This window comes from Oncorhynchus mykiss, chromosome 9 (genome assembly GCF_057628025.1).
Source record: "Oncorhynchus mykiss isolate SJ-2025 chromosome 9, ASM5762802v1, whole genome shotgun sequence".
NCBI lineage: Eukaryota > Metazoa > Chordata > Actinopteri > Salmoniformes > Salmonidae > Oncorhynchus > Oncorhynchus mykiss.
In genome coordinates this window covers 19,090,351-19,113,295 of record NC_143030.1, presented here as the reverse complement: position 1 = coordinate 19,113,295, position 22,945 = coordinate 19,090,351, and the positions used below count along the sequence as shown (strand labels likewise).

At 46.1% G+C, this 22,945-nt stretch overlaps 1 protein-coding gene across 4 annotated transcripts; it reads left to right on the top strand.

Annotated features, from left to right (window-relative positions):
• Positions 1-375: 375 nt before the first annotated feature.
• LOC110531616 (testis associated actin remodelling kinase 1) lies at positions 376-22,393 on the top strand. Of its 4 annotated transcripts, none has more exons than XM_036987441.2 (10): positions 376-604; positions 1,810-2,533; positions 13,734-13,855; positions 14,014-14,062; positions 14,273-14,419; positions 14,777-14,859; positions 16,672-16,846; positions 17,813-17,899; positions 19,651-19,786; positions 20,435-22,393. In XM_036987441.2, exons 2-10 carry the CDS (start codon positions 2,348-2,350, stop codon positions 21,538-21,540), a joined length of 2,091 nt encoding a protein of 696 aa, XP_036843336.2. In that variant the 5' UTR covers positions 376-604; positions 1,810-2,347; the 3' UTR covers positions 21,541-22,393. The 4 variants fall into 4 exon arrangements, with proteins under 4 accessions (XP_036843336.2, XP_036843338.2, XP_036843337.2 ...); XM_036987443.2 differs by having other exon boundaries at positions 399-604; positions 2,325-2,533; XM_036987442.2 differs by having other exon boundaries at positions 399-604; positions 2,227-2,533.
• The last annotated feature ends 552 nt before the right edge of the window (positions 22,394-22,945 follow it).

Here is a 22,945-nt window from a genome sequence, read left to right as displayed (position 1 = left end):
CTACAGAGGACTGGCCACCCCTCTGAGCCTGGTTCCTCTCTAGGTATCTTTCCTAAGTTTCTGTCTTCTGTGGAGTTTTTCCCTGGCCACTGTGCTTCTGCCTCTGCATTGCTTGTTCTTTGGGATTTTTGGCTGGGTAGGTTGGCTATCTGTAAACCACTCTGTGACAACTGCAGATGTAACATGGTCTTAATGAAATACATTTGTTTTATTTAATTTGATTGCATAGACTACTGTAGGATATACTGCGCACTATGACAGGCAAAGTGTGTTTACTTTGACTTGCTGAATTTTTTATTTTTTGAATTTGAAAGCCCCGGCAAGTGAAGTTTCTGAAGGTGATGACGTAGGGCCCCGCCCAGTATCTTCTCCTCCAATAAGAATCCACACTAAAAGTCGCACTTTTTTTCCTCGGTGCACTGCAGAGCTAAGACAAATGGAGGCAAGGGGACGTAAAACGAGAACCGTGCTGCAGCGGGACGGTAGACAAGGCTGATTAATTAGTCAAATAAGAGGCCCGGTAACCAAACACCTCGGTCGGTTAAGGGCACTTGAGGCTGAGGTTACAGTAGGCTAGGCTACCTGTAGATTTGATCAATTGCAGGTAAGTCGCGTCCATGATTTTTGCGAAGTTGCGCATGATTCCTCCCCTATATAGTGTTTTTGTCATTATTTTCAATTTTGAAATAGTGTAGGCTTATATTTAGTGTATAACGAATTGTGTGGGAGACTGGCAAACCCCCACAACTCAGCCCAGCATTTATAATTTACGACTCGCAGTCAAACTGACGGTGGCCGAAGGTCTCTCACGAATATGCTCGCTCACTGTTTACCGACAGCATCAAGCTCCCGCCGCCCCGTCTATCGGTTGTTTGTTTTCAACCTGAATATTTGCTTGTGTTTGTACAGCCTGTCAGTCTCGTTTCTATCGAGTGATTAATCAAAATACTGTACATTTGAATAGGCTCCTAGCCTTTAATCGCCTGTGCGATTGGCTCAGGTTAGGCCTAGATCAGTTCTGTAGTCTATGTAAAGTGTCTACAATGATGATGCGATATCGCACTACTTTCTATCCCAATAATGGACTAAAGTAGCCTAATGTTACTTCATATAGTCCAAGGACCTTAAATGTTTTGTTTAAAGGCGAATTGGCTCTGAAAGACAAAACAGACAAATACTCCATATAAACGTGAATTGAGTCTCAATTGCGGTACGGTTTTAGAAACACACAGCCCTCTTTCACATAACACAAATAATTCCATAAATGCAAAATACACACTTTTACTGTACACTGTTTTAACAGTTGCAGCTGACAGTATTTTTCCCTGTCAACAGTTTGGCATCTGTCTTCCCTTGACACACAGGTGTTCAGCGGCGCAGATGGCAAATTGGCACAGGTTGTCCACTCTGTCTTCTGTCAGTTATCCGTAAACAAGCGCTGTAACATGGAAATGTGGCCGTGTGGGAACCTTTACCCTATCCTTAGGAAGGTGTATATCAATCTACTCTTTTGTTTTTTCCAAATTATTTCTCACTAATATGACACATGGTCCTTATGTTTCCAAAAACCTTACCGCAAGCGATGCGTGTTAATGTTCAGACCAAGGGTCGGGGCTCATAACAGACCTCCCCGTACAGAATACTCCTTTGTCCAACGACCCTTATGTGTAGTGTAATGAAACCGAGTCATGGTCAAGGGCTAACTGCTTCCATGACCTGTATCAGGACAGACCAGTCACCGATAAGTAGGTCTATGCTACACATATAACCGGTTAGCCACAGATAACACCCTCGTTTTCTATTTTACAGGGAATTCTGTTCTCATTTCCTCATCGAACGGCGAGTCTGTCTGCTTCGCGTTCTGTCAACAAATACGCACTGGAAACCCGGTTTCAATTGGTGCAGAATAGGAGCCCTTTTCGCTGCATACGTATGCAGACCAGAGGAAGCTGATTTTGACTGCTGCAGCCTGAGTGCGCAGTTACAGCATTGGGTAGAGGGAGAGAACGAGGGGATAGCCTGCCTAAATATTTACAGTCACGGAATCAAACACACCGCGCACAACCTCTGCCGGATGCGGCATGATGGAAGGAAGCTGTGTAGAAACTAAAGTCTGAGGAAGAAATACCCGAACTTGAGGACACAGACGGCAGTGTTTTGCGTTAGAGTTCGATGGGATTTCGGCAGCGATATTAATCGGTCTTTCACCCTCGTTCTGAAATTCAGCATCCAGTGTGAAGCTCATCCGTTTCACGGGACCGTCGCGCTGCTGCGGAGGACATGAGAAATGTAAACAGAAACGTTGGATTTTAAACTGCGTGCAGGTCGCAGTCCCGGGATAACCGAGATGGAGCGAGTCGAGCCGGACCGGTGTCAGGAGGCGGCGGAGCCACCCATCCACGCGGTACACGGGCCGAACCGGATCAGGCCCTCGTCCTACCGGGCACTGCGCAGCGCTGTGTCCAGCCTGGCCCGGATAGATGACTTCATCTGCGAGAAGATTGGCTCGGGCTTCTTCTCAGAAGTGTTCAAGGTAAATTACCTATAAATTACATGTAAGAGTTTGGAACTCAGGGCCTGTCCTGTAGCCTATTCATAAAGCGTCTTAGAGTAAGAGTGCTGATTAAGGATCCGTTTTTACTTGATCGTAATTAATATGGAGAAAAGGTCCTGATCCTAGATCAGCACTCCTACTGTGAGACACTTTAAATCATAGATCAGCATTCCTACTGTGAGACACTTTAAATACGTGTCCAGACTAACTCGGCATATTGACTTGTTTTAGCAAGTCTAGGTTTTATGCAAAACAGTGTGGGATGAGATGGCCAACCTAACTCCGTTTGGGCATCTGAGCATCCCTGTTAAGGTCATCATTGGCACCAAGCATGAAACATGATGACCATGCATTCTTACCTGATGCATCGGGTAACAATATCTTGGTACCAAATGGCATCCTATTTAGTGTATTACCTTTGACCAGGGCCCCCATAAGGCTTTGGTCAGAAGTAGTTTACTAAATAAGGAATGGGGTGCCATTTGGGACATAATCTAGGTCTTGTAAACTAGTGGCTAGTTGGCCTTTACTGTGTGTGTGTGTGTGGAGGTGGCTTAAGTTTAGGGACCTTCTTTGGAAGGACATTTTCCAGAAACGTTTTTTTTTAAATATATTTTTTAAATAAAATAATCTTATGTAGAAAACAAGAAGCTTCTAAATACCTGACACTCAAGGAGTTAGATAAGGTAGGCTTACGCTTACATGGTGATGGGCTTGATGATGATTTTGCTGCTGGTGACCACAACACCACATTGACCCGCACCAGAACTGTGTCTGTGGCTCACCAGGTTTGGGTTCATTTCCATTCCAGTCAATTCAGGAATTACACTGAAGATCCAATGCTTTTCAAGGAGGACAATTCGGAAAAGGAATTTGTTTTTTTTTGTGAATTCACTTGCATTAAAATTGAATTGACCCCAACCCTATAGCCCACATTACAGGGAAGGGACAGTGTTTTGGTGTGAAAGTGATACCGGTTCCTGGCCTGTCGGTCTGTAGGCAGAGATAGATGTTAGCCCTACTCAAAGGGCAATTTCACGAGAACAGAAGGATGCTGATTTTGCACTTCAAAATCTGTCAAACAAAAGCCAATGACTTTAAAACAAACGTTATGACTCTATGCACAAGGACTACTTCACGTCCATTCCCTACATGTTATGCGAAGGCTGGTTTACAAATTTGACCAATCACCACACGGTTTCTGCATTAAACGGTCAAATCAACGCAATATTATTGCTTAAAACTGATCCATCACTGCGTTACAAAGAGGGCTCACATTTTCAACCTATCACTTGCACATTAGCTGCGTAATATGGTTAAATCAACCCACATGTAAAAAATGTGACAGTCATTGCATATTGCCATAAAAAAAAAGTACGGAATTGCTGCAGCAAAATCAAGCATTTAAGCCTAAAAATATCACAAATCCCTGTCAAATCCAGGAGGGACTGCTAATTTAACCATTTCCACTGAGCAATTCTCCATTACTTGAGCATATGCAAAGTTTGTTAACAGATTGCAAACAGCAAAGCAGTCAATCATTCAGTTCCTAAACTTTGAATCTGCACTGTAGAAGTAAATGTGTTTTATTTCAAACTAAATGTGACAATGAAGTCGTCCTTTTGCGTAGTTGTATGGTTTTTAACTTTGCAATTTCTTTGTTTGACCTATTTTCTAAGTGCAAAATCTGAGTCTCCGCCTCATTCCGTTAATGTGAAATTGCCCCTGAACTGCATGAGGAGAAAGTCCAGGGGGTTCAGCCTGGTCTGTGTCCCAAAATGACACCCTGTTCCAGGGGTTCCCAATCTTTTTACTTTACACAACCCTAAATTGACACTAGAATATGCAGGGGACATAACTTGGAGAAATTATATCCCCTGGTTGCTGTGCTCATATTCACTCAATTTTAGGTCCCGCCGGCTGTCCAGACACAATGACATGAACCCGCATTCTATTTTATTTAACTAGGCCAGTCAGTTAAGAACATTCTTATTTACGATGATGGCCTACCAGAAGGCAAAAGGCCTCCTGTGGGGACGGGGGGCCTGGGATTAAAAAAATAAATACAATATAAATATAGGACAAAACACATCACAAGAAGAGACGACACTAAATAGAGACCTAAGACGACAACATAGCAAGGCAGCAACACATGACAACACAACATGGTAGCAGCACAAAAACATGGTACAAACATTATTGGGCACAGACAACAGCACACAGGGCTGTTAACAATACATCACAGACAACACATCATACAAAGCAGCCACAAGTGTCTGTAAGTGTCCATGATTGAGTCTTTAAATGAAGAGATTAAGATAAAACTGTCCAGTTTGAGTGTTTGTTGCAGCTCGTTCCAGTCACTAGCTGCAGCGAACTGAAAAGAGGAGCGACCCAGTGATGTGTGTGCTTTGGGGACCTTTAACAGAATGTGACTGGCAGAACAGGTGTTGTATGTGGAGAATGAGGGCTGCAGTAGATATCTCAGATAGGGGGGAGTGAGACCTATGAGGGTTTTATAAATAAGCATCAACCAGTGGGTCTTTTGACAGGTATACAGAGATGACCAGTTTACAGATGAGTATAGAGTGCAGTGATCTGTCCTATAAGGAGCATTGGTGGCAAATCTGATGGCCAAATGGGAAAGAACATCTAGCCGTACGAGAGCGCCCTTACCTGCCGATCTATAAATGACGTCTCTGTAATCTAGCATGGGTAGGATGGCCATCTGAATCAGGGTTAGTTTGGCAGCTGGGGTGAAAGAGGAGTGATTATGATAGAGGAAACCAAGTCTAGATTTAACTTTAGCCTGCAGCTTTGATATGTGCTGAGAGGACAGTGTACTGTCTAGCCATACTCCCAAGTACTTGTATGAGATGACTACCTCAAGCTCTAAACCCTCAGAGGTAGTAATAACACCTGTGGGGAGAGGGGCATTCTTCGTACCAAACCACATGACCTTTGTTTTGGTGGTGTTCAGAACAAGGTTCCAGGTAGAGAAAGCTTGTTGGACAAAGCTTTGTTGTAGAGTATTTAACACAACATCTGTGGAGGGGCCAGCTGAGTATAAGACTGTATCTGCATATAAATGGATGAGAGCTTCCTACTGCCTGAGCTATGTTGACGTAAATTGAGAAGAGCGTGGGGCCTAGGATTGAGCCTTGGGGTACTCCCTTGGTGACAGGCAGTGGCTGAGACAGCAGATTTTCTGACTTTATACACTGCACTCTTTGAGAGACGTTGTTAGCAAACCAGACTGTATCTAAAGCTTTGGCCAAGGCAATACAAATAGCAGCACAACATTGCTTAGAGTCAAGGGCAATGGTGACATTGAGGACCTTTTTAAGGTTGCAGTGACACATCCATAACCTGAGCGGAAACCAGATTGCATACCTGGGAGAATACTATAGACATCAAGAAAGCCAGTCAGTTAATTATTGACAAGTTTTTCCAACACTTTTGATAAACAGGGCAAAATAGAAATTGGCTTGTAACAATTCGGTTCAGCTTGATCTCCCCCTTTTAAATAAAGGACAAACTGTGGCTGCCTTCCAAGCAATGGGAATCTCCCCAGAAAGGACAGACAGGCTTTGCGATGATGGGGACAGCAACCTTAAAGAAGAAAGGGTCTAAACCATCTGACCCAGATGTTTTTTGGTGGTCAAGTTTCAGGAGCTCCTTTAGCACCTCTGACTCAGTGACTGCCTGCAGGGAGAAACTGTGTTGAAGGGCAGGGGAAAAAGAGGGAGAAGCATCAAGAATAGTCGCATTAGAAGGGGTGGGAGATGAGGAAATGTAGGACGGGCAAGGAGGCATGGCTGAGTCAAATGGGAATCCTGACTTAATGTGGTGATTTAAAGAGCTCAGCCATGTGCTTCTTGTCAGTAACAACCACATCACCATTAAGGGCCATGGGCAGCTGTGAGGAGGGTTTATTCTCCAGGTCTTCCAGGTCGTTTTCCAGAACTTCATGGGGTTAGACCCCATTCTACTAGTGTAAGGGGTCATTAGTTGATACTTAAAGGTTGTATGCCGTACCCATTTGAAGGGAAACATTTTGTTTGATAAGATTACACATTTTCTTAGGTAACCCCATTTCAATTTGAGGGGACCGCACATGGGGTCCCAACCCCAAGTTTGGGAACCACTGCCCCATTCCCTACATAGCTCAGAGCTCTATGAGCAACAAGCAATAGTGTCAACTTCATCTAGTCCTGCTCCTGTTTCACAGAGCATTGTAATGTTCATAAGATTGGGCCAGGAGTTTTTCTTAAACGTGTCCTGACCTGGGAAAACTCCCAGTGTACATTATAGCATATAAACTAGGTTCCTGTAGTATTTCCTGGTCAGGAAAAACTCTGGGCCCTAGGTATACTGTCAACAACTGAGTCCAGTTAACCATGACCATAAGAATCATGGTTAAGGTAACGAGGTCTGGAATCTCACACTCGGGCCCCTGTTCTGGGACTTTGTTAGCACAGTTAACCATATAGTTAAGTTAAGGAAAATGTTATCCTAGACCTCTCATTAGACTAGGAGGTTGAGTCAAGGTCCTACTGTATCACACACTCGGATCACTCCTCCCAGCCATGTTGCCCTTTTGACTGGGCAGTGAGCATGCAAATGACTTGGGGTTTAAAAGTGCCAGCTGTAAAGATGCCTCTTGATTGAGCAACCTGCCCTTTGATAACTGCATATGAATGCAAATTCTTTTTACCGCAGCAATTACATGGAGTTCCAATCTAACTGTTATAATGTTCAGATGACATGACAGACTGTGTGGTAATAGAGCCATAAATGATCCTCGCCACTCTGTTCACACACCCTCTGAAGCGTTGAGTCTTGATGCTGGATTATAAACAGAGCTGCACAAAACTCTTGGCATCCTGCCATCTCTAGTGTTATTCAGCACCTTCTTTGTCACACACACACACACTCTGGATCAATGGATGCTTTCCTCACAGCCGTCAGGCAGGTATTCATACCTCAACGCTGCCATTGTGCAATATGAGGAGGGGTGCGCGTGTCAAGACTAATCCTTCAGGTTCTGCTTTTTATCTTCTTGAGAGCTCCCTAGACCGACCTGCCTGTTACTTCCTGTACAGGCAGGCAGGAGTCCTGGTACTTCCTTGTTCAGATCATCATTGTTTTGGCCACGGAAATATAATACAATTAATAGTAATTACATTACTGTTTTAATGAAGTTTTCTTAGCTAAATGCTTCAAATGTCAACATGATCATATTGGTAATATTATATATATATATATATATCTGCTCTCCATTTACTGCCACAGATTGATCTGCAACAACAGTTCATTCTTATCTCTTGAATTTTTTGGCCTATTTATTTTCTTGCTTCACATTCTCTTTGCAAGCCTTCTGTGGTACATTCTGTGTTGTATATCTTCATTCTTGATACATTTCTCTCACTCGCCTTCTTTCAACCCCTGAGGTCACTGATGATGCTAGAACTGTCGGGGCAAAATCACTACTGCATTTGCACAGAGGAGATGACTCACTCGGACAGCGTTTGAATGAATGTGCGTCTGTGCGCTCATGTGAGGAAATCTGTGTGTTTGATTGACAGGCTGGATTAAGTGCTCTCCTCCAGGGTCCTGTTGTCAAAACTGAACAGAGTTTTATCAGAGGAGAGTTCAGTTGTGGAAAGTTTGCCCTTTTCCAAAACAGCCGTCCTGAGAAACTACTCTATATATATATATATACTCGCTCACATAAACACATTCTATGTGACATGCACATACCCACACTCACTCACACCCTCCTCTGTCTGAGTCGGTAATCTCCTCTGTGCAAACTCAGCAGTGATTTATTTTACCCAGACAGACCTAGCATCACACACCTATCCATCCTCGACTGTCACCCATGTGTTTGTGATCTGTTACAATGAGTGACATGAGTCAGTCAGGCTGTTCATTGGCTGGGGTTTGGAGGAGGAGGTGTGACTTAGCTAGCACTTTTCCCTGCTTCTATTATTTCTCCCCTCTAGTCAAAGCTTGTGTTCCTGTCAATCAAGATGTGTGTGTGTGTGTGTGTGTGTGTTCCTTTGTTTATGTTCCACATGAGCTCACATGCACCAGCTTGGTATTTAAATGCATGCGCACCTGCTTGGTATTTAAATGCATGCGCACCTACTTGGTATTTAAATGCATGTGCACCTACTTGGTATTTAAATGCACTCGCACATATTTGACTGTTCTTTCCATTTCCCTGTGCTCTGTGTCTCCACGTTCTGTTGTCCCTGCTACGCCCCAGCACCCTGGCCCCACCCTCGGCATTACAGTAGGTAAATAAACGGACTAGGGATGTGTTCATTTCGTACCAAACTGGGACACAACTGACTTCAACAGGGAGTGAGTGACTACCTGGACAAATCTTCTGTTCCAAAACATTTTGCTATGGTGCGCCCTAATGAACACGATCCAGGTGGTTGTGGAGGTGTGACTGAAGGTCCAGTGAGTCAGCCCAGAGAGGGGGAGGAGGAAAGGCATAGAGGGAAATGTTTCTACTGGGGAGCAGAAGAGAGAGGGGGCTTCTTTTGATGTCCTGAAGCTGCATGCTCTTACTTGCTCCTGCTAGGCTTACCACACACACACCGCAAGAGTGGGGAAGGGCTGTCATAGCATTAGATACTGGAGTTGCGGTGTGTGTGAGGCACTCACTACCAATGTTGTGCAAAACACTAAATGGTGCGGAGTGTATCAGGTCCTGGTCTAGAGTTTAGACAGTGGATCATGTTCTATTTAAAGACTACCCAGGAAGACAGTCAGCTCCTGGTTTAGACAGTGGATCGTGTTCTATTTAAAGACTACCCAGGAAGACAGTCAGCTCCTGGTTTAGACAGTGGATCGTGTTCTATTTAAAGACTACCCAGGAAGACAGTCAGCTCCTGGTTTAGACAGTGGATCGTGTTCTATTTAAAGACTACCCAGGAAGACAGTCAGCTCCTGGTTTAGACAGTGGATCGTGTTCTATTTAAAGACTACCCAGGAAGACAGTCAGCTCCTGGTTTAGACAGTGGATCGTGTTCTATTTAAAGACTACCCAGGAAGACAGTCAGCTCCTGGTTTAGACAGTGGATCGTGTTCTATTTAACTTCATGATGCTACCCATCCCGGTACTGGGATAATTGTCATCAGCAACCGCTGAATAGCATAGCGCCACAGTCAAATAATATTACAAAAAATATTCATTAAATCACAAGTGCAATATTGCAAAACACAGCTTAGCCTTTTGTTAATCCACCTGTCGTCTCAGATTTTGAAATTATGTTTTACAGCGAAAGCAATCCAAGCGTTTAAGTTTATCAATAGCATAACATAACATTATGTACACTAAGCATTTAGTAGCTAGGTCACGAAAAGCAATCAAAAAATCGTTGACCTTTTGTTCTTCGGATGTTTTCACTCACGAGACTCCCAGTTACACAACAAATGTTCCTTTTGTTCCATGAAGATTATTTTTATACCCAAAATACCTACGTTTGTTTGTCGCATTATGTTCAGAAATCCACAGGAAAGAGCGGTCACAACAACGCAGACGCAGTATATTCCAAATAATATCCAGAATGTCCACAGAAACATGTCAAACGTTTTTTATAATCAATCCTCAAGTTGTTTTTAAAATATATATTCGATAATATATCAACCGGGTTTGTAGGTTTTTCAATAACAGCGGGAGAAACAATGGCCGCTTTACTCAGTTGCGCAAAACTCACTCTGAGAGCCCCCACCTATCCACTTACGCAATGTGATCCTTCACGCTCATTTTTCAACATAAAAGCCTGAAACTATGTCTAAAGTCTGGTGACACCTTAGGGAAGCTATAGAAAAAGGAATCTAGTGGATATCCCTTTAAATGGAGGATAGGCATGCATAGGAACACAGAGGTTTCAAAATAAGAGGCACTTCCTGATTGGATTTTCCTCAGGCTTTCTTTCACCTGCAATATTAGTTATGTTATACTCAGACAATATTTTTACATTTTTGGAAACTTTTGAGTGTTTTCTATCCTAATCTGACAATTGTATGCATATCTTAGTTTCTGGGGCTGAGAAATAGGCCGTTTCAAATGGGTACGTTTTTTAACCAAAAATGAAAATACTGCCCCCTACACTCAACAAGTTAAAGACGACACAGGAAGACAGACAGGTCCTCCCTGCCTGTTTATTGCAGACTTTGTTCAGCAACCAACCCCACATGAATCCCCTGGTCTTATCTCCAGGTCACCAAGAAAATGTTGATTTTAGCCAAATAGATCTCAGAGTAAGATTTATTGGGCATCTCCATGTTCCTGTCACTAGAATGCTGATATCACAGCTACTCACTGTTTAGCTGTGACTGGAGCACTGACACCACACACACCCCTACCTACCTACCTACCTACCTACCTACCTACCTACCTGAGGTAGACTCTCACACCACATTGCCATGGCAGGACTATTTTTGCTTGTGGCCACTGGGCAACGGCCTGTATCCATGATTACTGTGCACTTGTTTATTTGAGCTGAAATTCTGCATGTGGACGGGACAAAGCAGATGGCCTAGACAAGGGGTGGGAAACTCCAGTCCTCGAGGGCTTGATTGTGTCTCACTTTTTCTCCATCCCTAGTAACCACAGCTGATTAAACTTCTTAGGGCTACAATCCCGTTAATGGGATCGATATGACAACAGCCAGTGAAAGTGCAGGGCGCCAAATTCAAAACAAATCTCATAATTAAAATTCCTCAAACATACATGCATTTTATACAGTTTTAAAGATAATCTTGTTGTTAATCCCATCACAGTGTCCGATTTCAAATAGGCTTTACAGCGAAAGCACCACAAATGATTGTTAGGTCACTGCCGAGTCACAGAATTCAGCCATTTTTCCAGCCAAAGAGAGGAGTCACAAAATGCACAAATAGAGATACAATTAATCACTAACCTTTGATATTCAACAGATGACACTCATAGGACTTCATGTTACAAAATACATGTGTGTTTTGTTTGATAAAGTTCATATTTATATTTAAAAAATCTCAGTATACATTGGAACGTTCACTAGTTCCAAAAACATCTGGTGATATTGCAGAGAGCCACATCATACAGAAATACTCATTATAAATGTCGATAAATACAATTGTTAGACATGGAAATATAGATATACCTCTCCTTAATGCAACTGCTGTGTCAGATTTTGAAAAAACTTTACGGAAAAAGCAAACCATGCAATCTCAGAAAATAAATAAAATTACCCGCCATGTTGGAATCAACAGAAATCACATAAATATTCCCTTACCTTTGACGATCTTCATCAGAATGCACTCCCAGGAATCCTAGTTCCACAATAAATGCTTGATTTGTTTGATAATGTCCATTTATTTATGTCCAAGTAGCTACTTTTGTTAGCGCGTTTAGTACACAAATCCAAAAGCTCGTGCAGGTCCATCCGAACGTCAGACGAAAACTTCAAAAAGTTGTATTACAGATCGAAGAAACTTGTCAAACTAAGTATAGAATCAATCTTTAGGATGTTATCATAAATATTCAATAAAGTTCCATCTGGAGAATTTCTATGTCTTTAGAGAAGCCATGGAACGCAGGTCACTATCATGTGAAATGTGCATGACCTGGCTCTCTGCCAGACCACTGACTCAAAGCACTCCCATCTGGCTCCACAACACAGTAGAAGCCTTATTCAAGTTTCTAAAGACAGTTGACATCTAGTGGAAGCCCTAGGAAGTGCAACTTTATCCATATCCCACTCTGTATTCAGTAGGGGTTGGGTTGAAAATCGACCAACCTCAGATTTCCCACTTCCTGTTTGGATTTCTTCTCAGGTTTTTGCCTGCCATATGAGTTCTGTTATACTCAGACATCATTCAAACAGTTTTAGAAACTCCAGAGTGTTTTCTAGCCAATACTAATAATAATATGCATTATATTAGCAACTGGGACTGAGGAGCAGATCGTTTACTCTGGGCACCTTTCATCCAAGCTACTCAATACTGCCCCTGCAGCCATAAGTTAATCAAACTGGATTCTAAACTGAAGATCGGGATTTGGTGATTTATTGGACTCTGGTTTGTTAGCAGGGGCAAAACTGTGACACCAATCAGGCCCTCGAGATCTGGAGTTGCCCATCCCTGGCCTAAACCTAGAGGGGCGGCGGCACAGCCTCTACCTGGTAGAGGGGCGGCGGCACAGCCTCTACCTGGTAGAGGGGCGGCGGCACAGCCTCTACCTGGTAGAGGGGCGGCGGCACAGCCTCTACCTGGTAGAGGGGCGGCGGCACAGCCTCTACCTGGTAGAGGGGCGGCGGCACAGCCTCTACCTGGTAGAGGGGCGGCGGCACAGCCTCTACCTGGTAGAGGGGCGGCCTGGCCTGTAGTACAGCAATACTAATGTCGTTAAATCCTATAGCCAGATCTAATAAATTAGATCGGGGAACGAACCATAGAGCTAATCGTTAGACGGCACTAGCTCTTACTGGAAGTGTGGTCATAAATGTGTAAAGGCACTGATTGCCTCAATACAGCAGCGGCCACTCTGTATGTGTGTGTGTACCCACGCCCCATCTCGGACTGCAGTTCAGAGTAGGATGGACCTAATGGTCACTGGTTGACTGTATGCTGTAGCCTTGATTTAAGATCGAGGCCAGACTGTCTGTTTTAATAGATCCATTAATAAACTCTAGATTTCCCATCACTCCACTGATCTGCTGGCCAACTCATATCTACTAGGCCACTGTCGCACTGATGTAACCACGCTCTCTGTTCTCTTCACACACCACCACTAGATGTGTCACACTCACTCTCTCATACCTACAAACATGACATGTACACCCTCCCAGTACTAATTGGACTGTTGGACTACTTAGTGGGTATTAGTGGGTATATGGTCTTAGTTAGAGGGAGATGGGCAGGAGTCCAAGCCCCTCCGAACACACTCAAGGATATAGGGGATGAGACGCCACGTCACCATGGTGACCACCAGACACTCTCCACCAAAGCACCCAGCTTAGCTAGACATGCCAGTCTAGGACCCTTGGTGGGGGGGCTAGACACACACAGTACAGTTGATGTTCACTGCTTGTCCAATGGTTTCCTTTCTCTAACGCTGGTTGTCAAGTCCGTAACAGGCCGGTGTCTGACCTTAGTGATGGTTCTCTCTGTGCAGGTGCAGCACCGTATCAGTGGGCGGGTGATGGCTCTGAAGATGAACACCATGGCCAGTAACAGAGCTAACATGCTGAGGGAGGTCCAACTGATGAACCGCCTGTCTCACCCCAACATACTCAGGTCTGTGTTCTGCTTTTATGAAAACACACACTCTGTCCATATCCATCAATGCTTTGGTCTGCAGGGGAAATCCCTCAGTATATACATTTTAAACCCCCCCCCCCCCCCCCCCCCCACCTATTATGTTTACCTAATCATCTTCCTGTCTCCTGTCCCAGGTTTGTAGGGGTATGTGTTAATGAGGGACAGCTCCATGCATTAACAGAGGTAAGATCTCCTCTTTTAAACAAGGGTTTGATTCGATGTCGTCTAGGTTGACGCACAGTGACCTGTACCTGTCTTGCAAAAAATATCTATTTTATCTCAGTGGAGAGTCACCTGTGGTAAAGGTTAGGGAAACCTGTCGTTCGTCATGGTTACAGCACAGTCGCCTCTTTTTGATTGACGCTTGTCTGTGGTTGTCATGGTTACTTCCAGTACATCAACGGGGGTAACCTTGAGCAGCTGCTGGACAGTGACCAGTACCTGTCGTGGTCAGTCAGGATGGGCCTGTCTCTAGACATCGCTAGGGGCCTGCAGTACCTCCACAGCAGAGGCATCTTCCATAGAGACCTCACATCCAAGGTACACACACACACGCACGCACGCACGCGAAGGTACACTCACTTATACGGATACACACCTGTCGGTAATTGTACATACTTTGGCAGGCACACAGGTGGCACGCTACACATGCATACACTCCTTAACACTAAATAGTGCGTACTCAAGTACACAGTTAACTATAAATGGATTTATCAGGGCCCATATTCATAAAGCTTGTCGGAGTAAGAGTGCTTATCTAGGATCATTTTTACCTTCTGGATCATAATGAATAAGACTACATGGACAGGAGTGACCTGATCCTAGATCAGCACTCTTACTCTGAGACTCTTTGTGAATACGGGTCCTGACCGCCGTCTTTCTGGTTCTGTCCTGTAGAACTGCCTGGTGCGTTGGGCCAGTGGCCAGTGTACGGCCGTGGTGGGGGACTTTGGCCTGGCAGAGAAAATACCAGAGTACAGGTCAGTGGAGTTTATTCATCATCCGTCTATCAACACAAACTGATTAGATAACACACCTGAATGGTTGCTCTACCTTCCTCTTTCTTTCTCACGCTCTCTATCTTGATAGCTCACGCTCGCTCGCTCTCTTTGGCTCTGCCCATCAATCTTTCAGTCAGTCACTGAAACCCCAGATAGAAGTTGCCTGTAGGCTCTATGCTCAGCTTCCTTTTCCCCATTCCTCACTATAATGTGTACATAAAAAACACAAACTGACCTTATCACTGTCTTGGGTCTAAAAAATGAATCATTCATCACACTAAAGCAGAGTCCCATTTTCCAAAGAATGTGAGACACACTTCCCCCTGAAGAAGTTGTGGTTTTCCAGCTATGTGGAACTATGTGTGATTTAAGCCCCTGTTTCAGGGGGGGGGGGGGTACATCGTTCGTTGACTTACTGCGATGGTGTCAATATTTAATCTGGCCGGATTGAGAGCGAGAGGCACACATACACCAACTCCAGATATAACTGGTTTATAATTCTAACATTGACACCTCATGTGTTGTATTCATCGCTCCAGCCTGTTTTAATCCTCTCGGCTTCTTCCTGTTGACAAGTTGGTGTCCTGCTAATTATTTAGAAGTTGCCCATAGTGGGCACAGATTAAATATCAGCTGGACACACACATTCCCCCCCTGGTCTGGTAAATGGGTCTGTATCCTTTTTGTAAACACTGTCTGAGAGGAAGCAGCTGTCGCGTTAACCTGTGTGTGTGTGTGCGCGCATCACTTCCTGTCGTTTGTCTACAGTCACCCCAGTGTTTACCTTGTGTATTTGTTTTTGTACAGCCACGTTGATGCATCACAACATGTTTTTGTTTATTTACGGTGCTTTTAGGTCGAAGGAAACTGACTTGACAAAACAGTAAAATTACGAACCAGAGAATGCAATGTCTGCTGTATGTTGATGACCTTCCTCTAATTCTGAATTTGTCAACGTGTGTATGTGCACTCTAGCTCTGTTTGTCAGAGAGTGGGAGAGAAACAGAGATGGAGTTTAGGAAAGCTTTCCAAATATGGTCAAACTATTCAAGCACACTTAGTCTCTCCTCGCTCCCCCTCTCCCCGGCTGAATGTCATCTCTCTCTCTCGTGCTCTCCCTCTCCCCGGCTGAATGTCAACTCTCTCTCCTCGCTCCCCCTCTCCCCGGCTGAATGTCAACTCTCTCTCGTGCTCTCCCTCTCCCCGGCTGAATGTCAACTCTCTCTCGCGCTCTCCCTCTCCCCGGCTGAATGTCAACTCTCTCTCCTCGCTCTCCCTCTCCCCGGCTGAATGTCAACTCTCTCTCGTGCTCTCCCTCCCTTTCTCCCTCCACTTCCCCAAATAGGGTTTACACTGGGAGCTCTCCTCTTTCTCAGCTCCCATCACTTCCCTCACTACTTATGCAATATCATGGTTTAGTGAGATGGAAATAGCACAGAGAGGAAGTGACTGCCGGGGGGTGATGTTCAGAGCATGCGCCTTGCAGTCACTTGTGTTTGTCTGCCCCTTTATGCCTTTACACACAATAGATTTACCCCATGTAAACTTTCCTTTTGGGATGGTTGTAACTGAACTAGAGCGCGATGAAGCGAGCTGAAGTCTGTGAGCTGGAGCTGTAAATAATGGCTCTGGGGTTTCCCCCTATGTTCAGGTCTAGGATCAGATCCCCCCCCCCCCCCCCCTCCAGTCCCATTAGTGGGGAAAATGCAAAGCCGACCCTAGACCAACATCTAAAGGCAACTTCACCGCCTGTAATAATGTCCAGGCCTGTCTTCCTCTCTCTGTCCACAGTGAAGAGTCCGACCAGGAGCCTCTGGCTGTGGTGGGCTCCCCCTACTGGATGGCACCGGAAGTACTGCGAGGAGAGGTCTACAACGAGAAAGTGGATGTCTTTGCGTATGGGATCATCCTGTGTGAGGTCATCGCTAGGATACAGGCCGACCCTGATGTCCTCCCCCGCACAGAGGTTTGAACACAACGCGCACACACCCCAACACACTAGCACACAATCAGGGTTCACAATATGGTATGATGTGACGTAGACTGAACGTCTCCTCCTGGCCGCAGCAGTTTAACAGCTCCAACCAGGCAGTAAGTCACAGTCCTTTCATTGTATGAAGCTGCAGTTTAACAGCTCCAACCAGGCAGTAAGTCACAGTCATTTCATTGTATGAAGCTGCAGTTTAACAGCTCCAACCAGGCAGTAAGTCACAGTCCTTTCATTGTATGAAGCTGCAGTTTAACAGCTCCCATCAGGCAGTAAGTCAGTCCTTTCATTGTATGAAACTGCAGTTTAACAGCTCCCATCAGGCAGTAAGTCACAGTCCTTTCATTGTATGAAGCTGCAGTTTAACAGCTCCAACCAGGCAGTAAGTCACAGTCCTTTCATTGTATGAAGCTGCAGTTTAACAGCTCCAACCAGGCAGTAAGTCACAGTCCTTTCATTGTATGAAGCTGCAGTTTAACAGCTCCCATCAGGCAGTAAGTCACAGTCCTTTCATTGTATGAAGCTGCAGTTTAACAGCTCCAACCAGGCAGTAAGTCACAGTCCTTTCATTGTATGAAGCTGCAGTTTAACAGCTCCAACCAGGCAGTAAGTCACAGTCCTTTCATTGTATGAAGCTGCAGTTTAACAGCTCCAACCAGGCAGTAAGTCACAGTCCTTTCATTGAATGAAGCTGCAGTTTAACAGCTCCCATCAGGCAGTAAGTCACAGTCCTTTCATTGTATGAAGCTGCAGTTTAACAGCTCCCATCAGGCAGTAAGTCACCGTCCTTTCATTGAAGTCGCAGACGGGGTCCTCTTCTGTTCTATTGTGTAAATTAGGGACTGAAGGTAGTACAGCAAATCAGAGCTCCTGTTGGAGTCTCTCTAGGGCTCTTTCACTGAGTGATGTCGTTGATCAGTGTGTGACGCTCTTTTCCCTCTGTAGGACTTTGGTCTGGACATAGAGACGTTTCAGCACATGGTGGGAGACTGTCCCCCTGACTTCCTGAACCTGGCTGTCACCTGCTGCCACGTAAGACACACACGCGCACCAAGACACTCGCTCTCACACACACGCGCACCAAGACACTCGCTCTCACACACACACACACGCGCACCAAGACACTCGCTCTCACACACACGCGCACCAAGACACTCGCTCTCACACACACGCGCACCAAGACACTCGCTCTCACACACACGCGCACCAAGACACTCGCTCTCACACACACGCGCACCAAGACACTCGCTCTCACACACACGCGCACCAAGACACTCGCTCTCACACACACGCGCACCAAGACACTCGCTCTCACACACACGCGCACCAAGACACTCGCTCTCACACACACGCGCACCAAGACACTCGCTCTCACACACACGCGCACCAAGACACTCGCTCTCACACACACGCGCACCAAGACACTCGCTCTCACACACACGCGCACCAAGACACTCGCTCTCACACACACGCGCACCAAGACACTCGCTCTCACACACACGCGCACCAAGACACTCGCTCTCACACACACGCGCACCAAGACACTCGCTCTCACACACACGCGCACCAAGACACTCGCTCTCACACACACGCGCACCAAGACACTCGCTCTCACACACACGCGCACCAAGACACTCGCTCTCACACACACGCGCACCAAGACACTCGCTCTCACACACACGCGCACCAAGACACTCGCTCTCACACACACGCGCACCAAGACACTCGCTCTCACACACACGCGCACCAAGACACTCGCTCTCACACACACGCGCACCAAGACACTCGCTCTCACACACACGCGCACCAAGACACTCGCTCTCACACACACGCGCACCAAGACACTCGCTCTCACACACACGCGCACCAAGACACTCGCTCTCACACACACGCGCACCAAGACACTCGCTCTCACACACACGCGCACCAAGACACTCGCTCTCACACACACGCGCACCAAGACACTCGCTCTCACACACACGCGCACCAAGACACTCGCTCTCACACACACGCGCACCAAGACACTCGCTCTCACACACACGCGCACCAAGACACTCGCTCTCACACACACGCGCACCAAGACACTCGCTCTCACACACACGCGCACCAAGACACTCGCTCTCACACACACGCGCACCAAGACACTCGCTCTCACACACACGCGCACCAAGACACTCGCTCTCACACACACGCGCACCAAGACACTCGCTCTCACACACACGCGCACCAAGACACTCGCTCTCACACACACGCGCACCAAGACACTCGCTCTCACACACACGCGCACCAAGACACTCGCTCTCACACACACGCGCACCAAGACACTCGCTCTCACACACACGCGCACCAAGACACTCGCTCTCACACACACGCGCACCAAGACACTCGCTCTCACACACACGCGCGCACCAAGACACTCGCTCTCACACACACGCGCGCACCAAGACACTCGCTCTCACACACACGCGCGCACCAAGACACTCGCTCTCACACACACGCGCGCACCAAGACACTCGCTCTCTCTCACACGCGCGCACCAAGACACTCGCACACACACACGCAAATCTTCTACCTTTTCTCTCATTTTATTGTTACCCCTTTTTCCTTCTCCTTCGTACTATGACTCTTGAGTTGAGAGAGTTGACATTCAGCCGGGGGAGAGGGAGAGCGCGAGAGTTGACATTCAGCCGAGGGAGAGCGCGAGAGTTGACATTCAGCCGATATATATACATATATATATATATTTTGCTCATCTGCTCTGTCTGTCCATCTCTCGCTCTCAGATGGATCCAAAGCGTCGTCCATCGTTCTCAGCGATCGTAAAAGAGCTGGAGGGAAGAGCAACGGAGAGGACTCAGAAAGATGAAGCTGCACCAACGGGTGTGTGTGTCTGTCCTGGAGGGTATGGAGCACAGGGAGGTCAGTCTGAAAGGGTTTTCCAAAACACAACTGTGTTCAGACAGGAGTCATTAAGACCCAGCTGTTGGTTATGAGCTGGGGGGGGGGGGGGGTCTGTTTTTCTGGTGTCTAAGAATAAATGCTGCTCAATATTTATCATCAGTCATGATGAAAATGAATAAGAAAGTGGTACTTTTTTCAATTCAGCACGGTGGGATGGGGACTAGCACAGGGACGTCTAGGAATGTTCTATATACTGAACAAAACTTCTTTACCAGAGGGATTTTATGAGACCAGCCACCCAGGCATCTGATAAAACATAACTATTTCAGGCTGTAATAAAGCACTTTTTGGGGGGAAAACATTGATTGGCTGGGCCCGGCTCCCCAGTGGCTGGGCCTATGCCCTCTGAGGCTACCCTTGCCTGCACCCCTGCCCTGTCGCATTAAATTCATAAATTAGGACCTAATGAATTTATTTGACTGCACTGTGACTCAGTAAAATATTGAAGTTGTTGCATGTATATTTTTGTTGAGTATAGAAAGACTTTTACATTTAGTGCAATCGATAGGTGTAGGACACATTTATTCAATTTTATATATGCCATTTCTAAGGCGCATTACTAGCCATGTGTGATTATATATATTTTTTCTTGAATCTCTCTTTCAGCATCTCTTTCTCCAGATCTCAGCCTGCTGCGAAGACGGTCCCTCTGTCTCCCTGGTGACCCCCGCCTCTGCCGCAGCAAATCAGACATGCTCTCTCCAGTCATGCTCCCCACTCTGGCCCCTCCCACCCGTGTCAACCCCTTCTCCCTGCGAGAAGACCTTAACGGAGGCAAGATCAAACTGTTTGACACGCCCAGCAAGTCAGTCATCTCTTTAACGTTCACCTTACCCCAACCTCTGGACCCCTGTACCACCCCCTCTGACAGAGCGGGGGGTGGGGGTATGCCCCGAGGAAGGCTCCATAGACGCTGCCTGTCCCTACCCTGCACCCCTCCTCCAGATCTCCTGCCCCCCACCACCAAAGACAAAAGTGCAGAGAAAACAGACCTAGGTACTGATAGTAATGAGAGGAATGGAGAGAAGGAGAGGGAAATCGTAGGAGAGAGGTTTACCTTTGAGTCTGAGTTCGTGGTCGAAGAGGATGTGGAGAGGAGGAAGAGCAGCGAGGGCCTCACTGCCAATGACTCCGGGCTTCCTCTCGACCCAGAGCTGCTGTCATTAGACCTGCTATGTGATGAGGAGGAAGTGGACACAAGCAGCCTGGAGGAAGAACCCATGGACTGCACCAGCTCCCCCGACACTCTAGATGGCACTCAACCTACACTCCTGCCTTATTCCAAACCCTCCACACCCACCCCCCCTACATTCACCAATGGCTGGGGTAATGTTCCCCCCATATCTAATGACCCTCCCTGCTTGCCCCCCCCACCCTTGCCCCACCTAGGATGGGGGGGCACCAATGGGTACCACTCCACTCCTGGGGGGCCCATAGGGGGCTCGCCGTTCAGCTCCGGTAACGGCACCGGTAACGGTTCCGCTCCCTCTCTGGAGCAAGAGGAGGTTATCTCGTGTTCTGGTTGTTGCCTGGCGGGGCTCCGGTTCCCCTCGCTGTGTTTCCGCGCACCCCCTCACAGGAACCCCTATAAGAACCTGAACAGGGACAGTACGGGAGCCAACCGAGGGCTGCTCTATAAAGGTCCTAAGGGGCGACCGTCCTCGCCTACCAACCCAGAGCCTGGCCTAGCCCTGCCTGGGGCGCAAACATAGATACAGAATGCCCCTAACCACAGATCTAGGATCAGATACACCAAATCCCAACTGTTTTTCTTAGGAGAGAGACTCTAAACTGACCTTAGATCAGTGCCTAAGGGGCTACTTCATTCCATTCTTACTCAGACGGTGACATGGGAGGTAAAGCTGCTGGTGTGGATGCACTGCTGTGCTGGTTGCCTATAAGTGATGGTATGGCGCCCTCTGCTGGACTGAGGCGGTAATGATCGTAATAATATAGTCAACACCTAGAACCTAATAACGCTGTACTGACTGTAAAGGAGTGAGCGGCGATCCCACTGTTTCCTACAGCAGATGCAGGCTTGTAGACTGACTGATTCATAAAGAATCAATGGCAATACTTTCCCTCAGCATGGCAACACGTATTGGTCAGAGCCATATTTAAATGTATACACGGCTTTGGTATTGGACCAATCCCCTGGGTTATGTGTGTTCTGATATCCTCCTATCGTGGGGGTCCATGGCTCCTTCCCTGACAGTCAGTTGTAAAAACCATATTTTTGACTTATGTTGAAGTGTTATGATTTGTATGTTTTGATACTGTCTCAATGGGTTTAGGCTCAGCAGTTTGCCTTTGTGTTCAGACAGCTGTATGGTGCACCCTGGAGAGGCCATGAGCAGGGCAGTGTGTGTGTGTGCACCAGTGAGCCATACACTGTTCTGTTGACTGATACAGTATGTGACTGACGCTGTATGATGTCTCATCCTCGAACGGCACTTGTATTATATCGTGACTTGTTATTATTTGAGAATGAATGGTCAAAGACCCACTTCAACAAAGTATAGATGAATATTATTTAAAAGGCATTGAATAAAACTAGAGAATGGACAGACTGTCCGTGTGATTTATTTTTCTGTAGCTGGGTTGCAGGATTTCTCGCCAACTCTGCTGGCCCACATGGTCATGAATATCTAAGAAGCATTATGTATGCATGTTCATTTATTTTGTAGTAGTGGGTCTGTGTACAAATGTAGGATCTTAATTTGATCACCCTGTTGCAGGGGAACTTTCCTGCAATGCAGGACTTTTAAAAGTTGTGTATTTGAGGTTTAAAAAGGCTTTTGAAGTTTAATTTCCCCCTTTCTGAAATTTGACTTGATTTTCTGTGATGAAAAGTGATATCAAACCCTACACATGTCTAAATGATAATATGCTGTTGCTGTGTGATTATTTTCCTGCTGGAGCAGAGACCCAAATTAAGATCCAACATTGTACTGTACCAACATTACTAAGAAAATAGTGACTCAACTAGGCACTTGTACAGAAAACAAACATTTATTCTTACACAAAGCTTGCAAGGTGGTTTAAATCAAGTTTTATCGGTCACATACACGGGGTTAGCAGATGTTATTGCAAGTGTAGTGGTTGTCTTTTTCTGTC

Excerpts from the sequence above, each read along its gene's own strand:
- LOC110531616 (XM_036987441.2), top strand. The coding sequence starts at position 2,348 with ATGGAGCGAGTCGAGCCGGACCGGTGTCAGGAGGCGGCGGAGCCACCC. Across the intron at positions 2,534-13,733 it reads TCTTCTCAGAAGTGTTCAAG|GTGCAGCACCGTATCAGTGG; the intron begins GTAAATTACCTA and ends CTCTCTGTGCAG. Across the intron at positions 14,063-14,272 it reads AGCTCCATGCATTAACAGAG|TACATCAACGGGGGTAACCT; the intron begins GTAAGATCTCCT and ends GGTTACTTCCAG.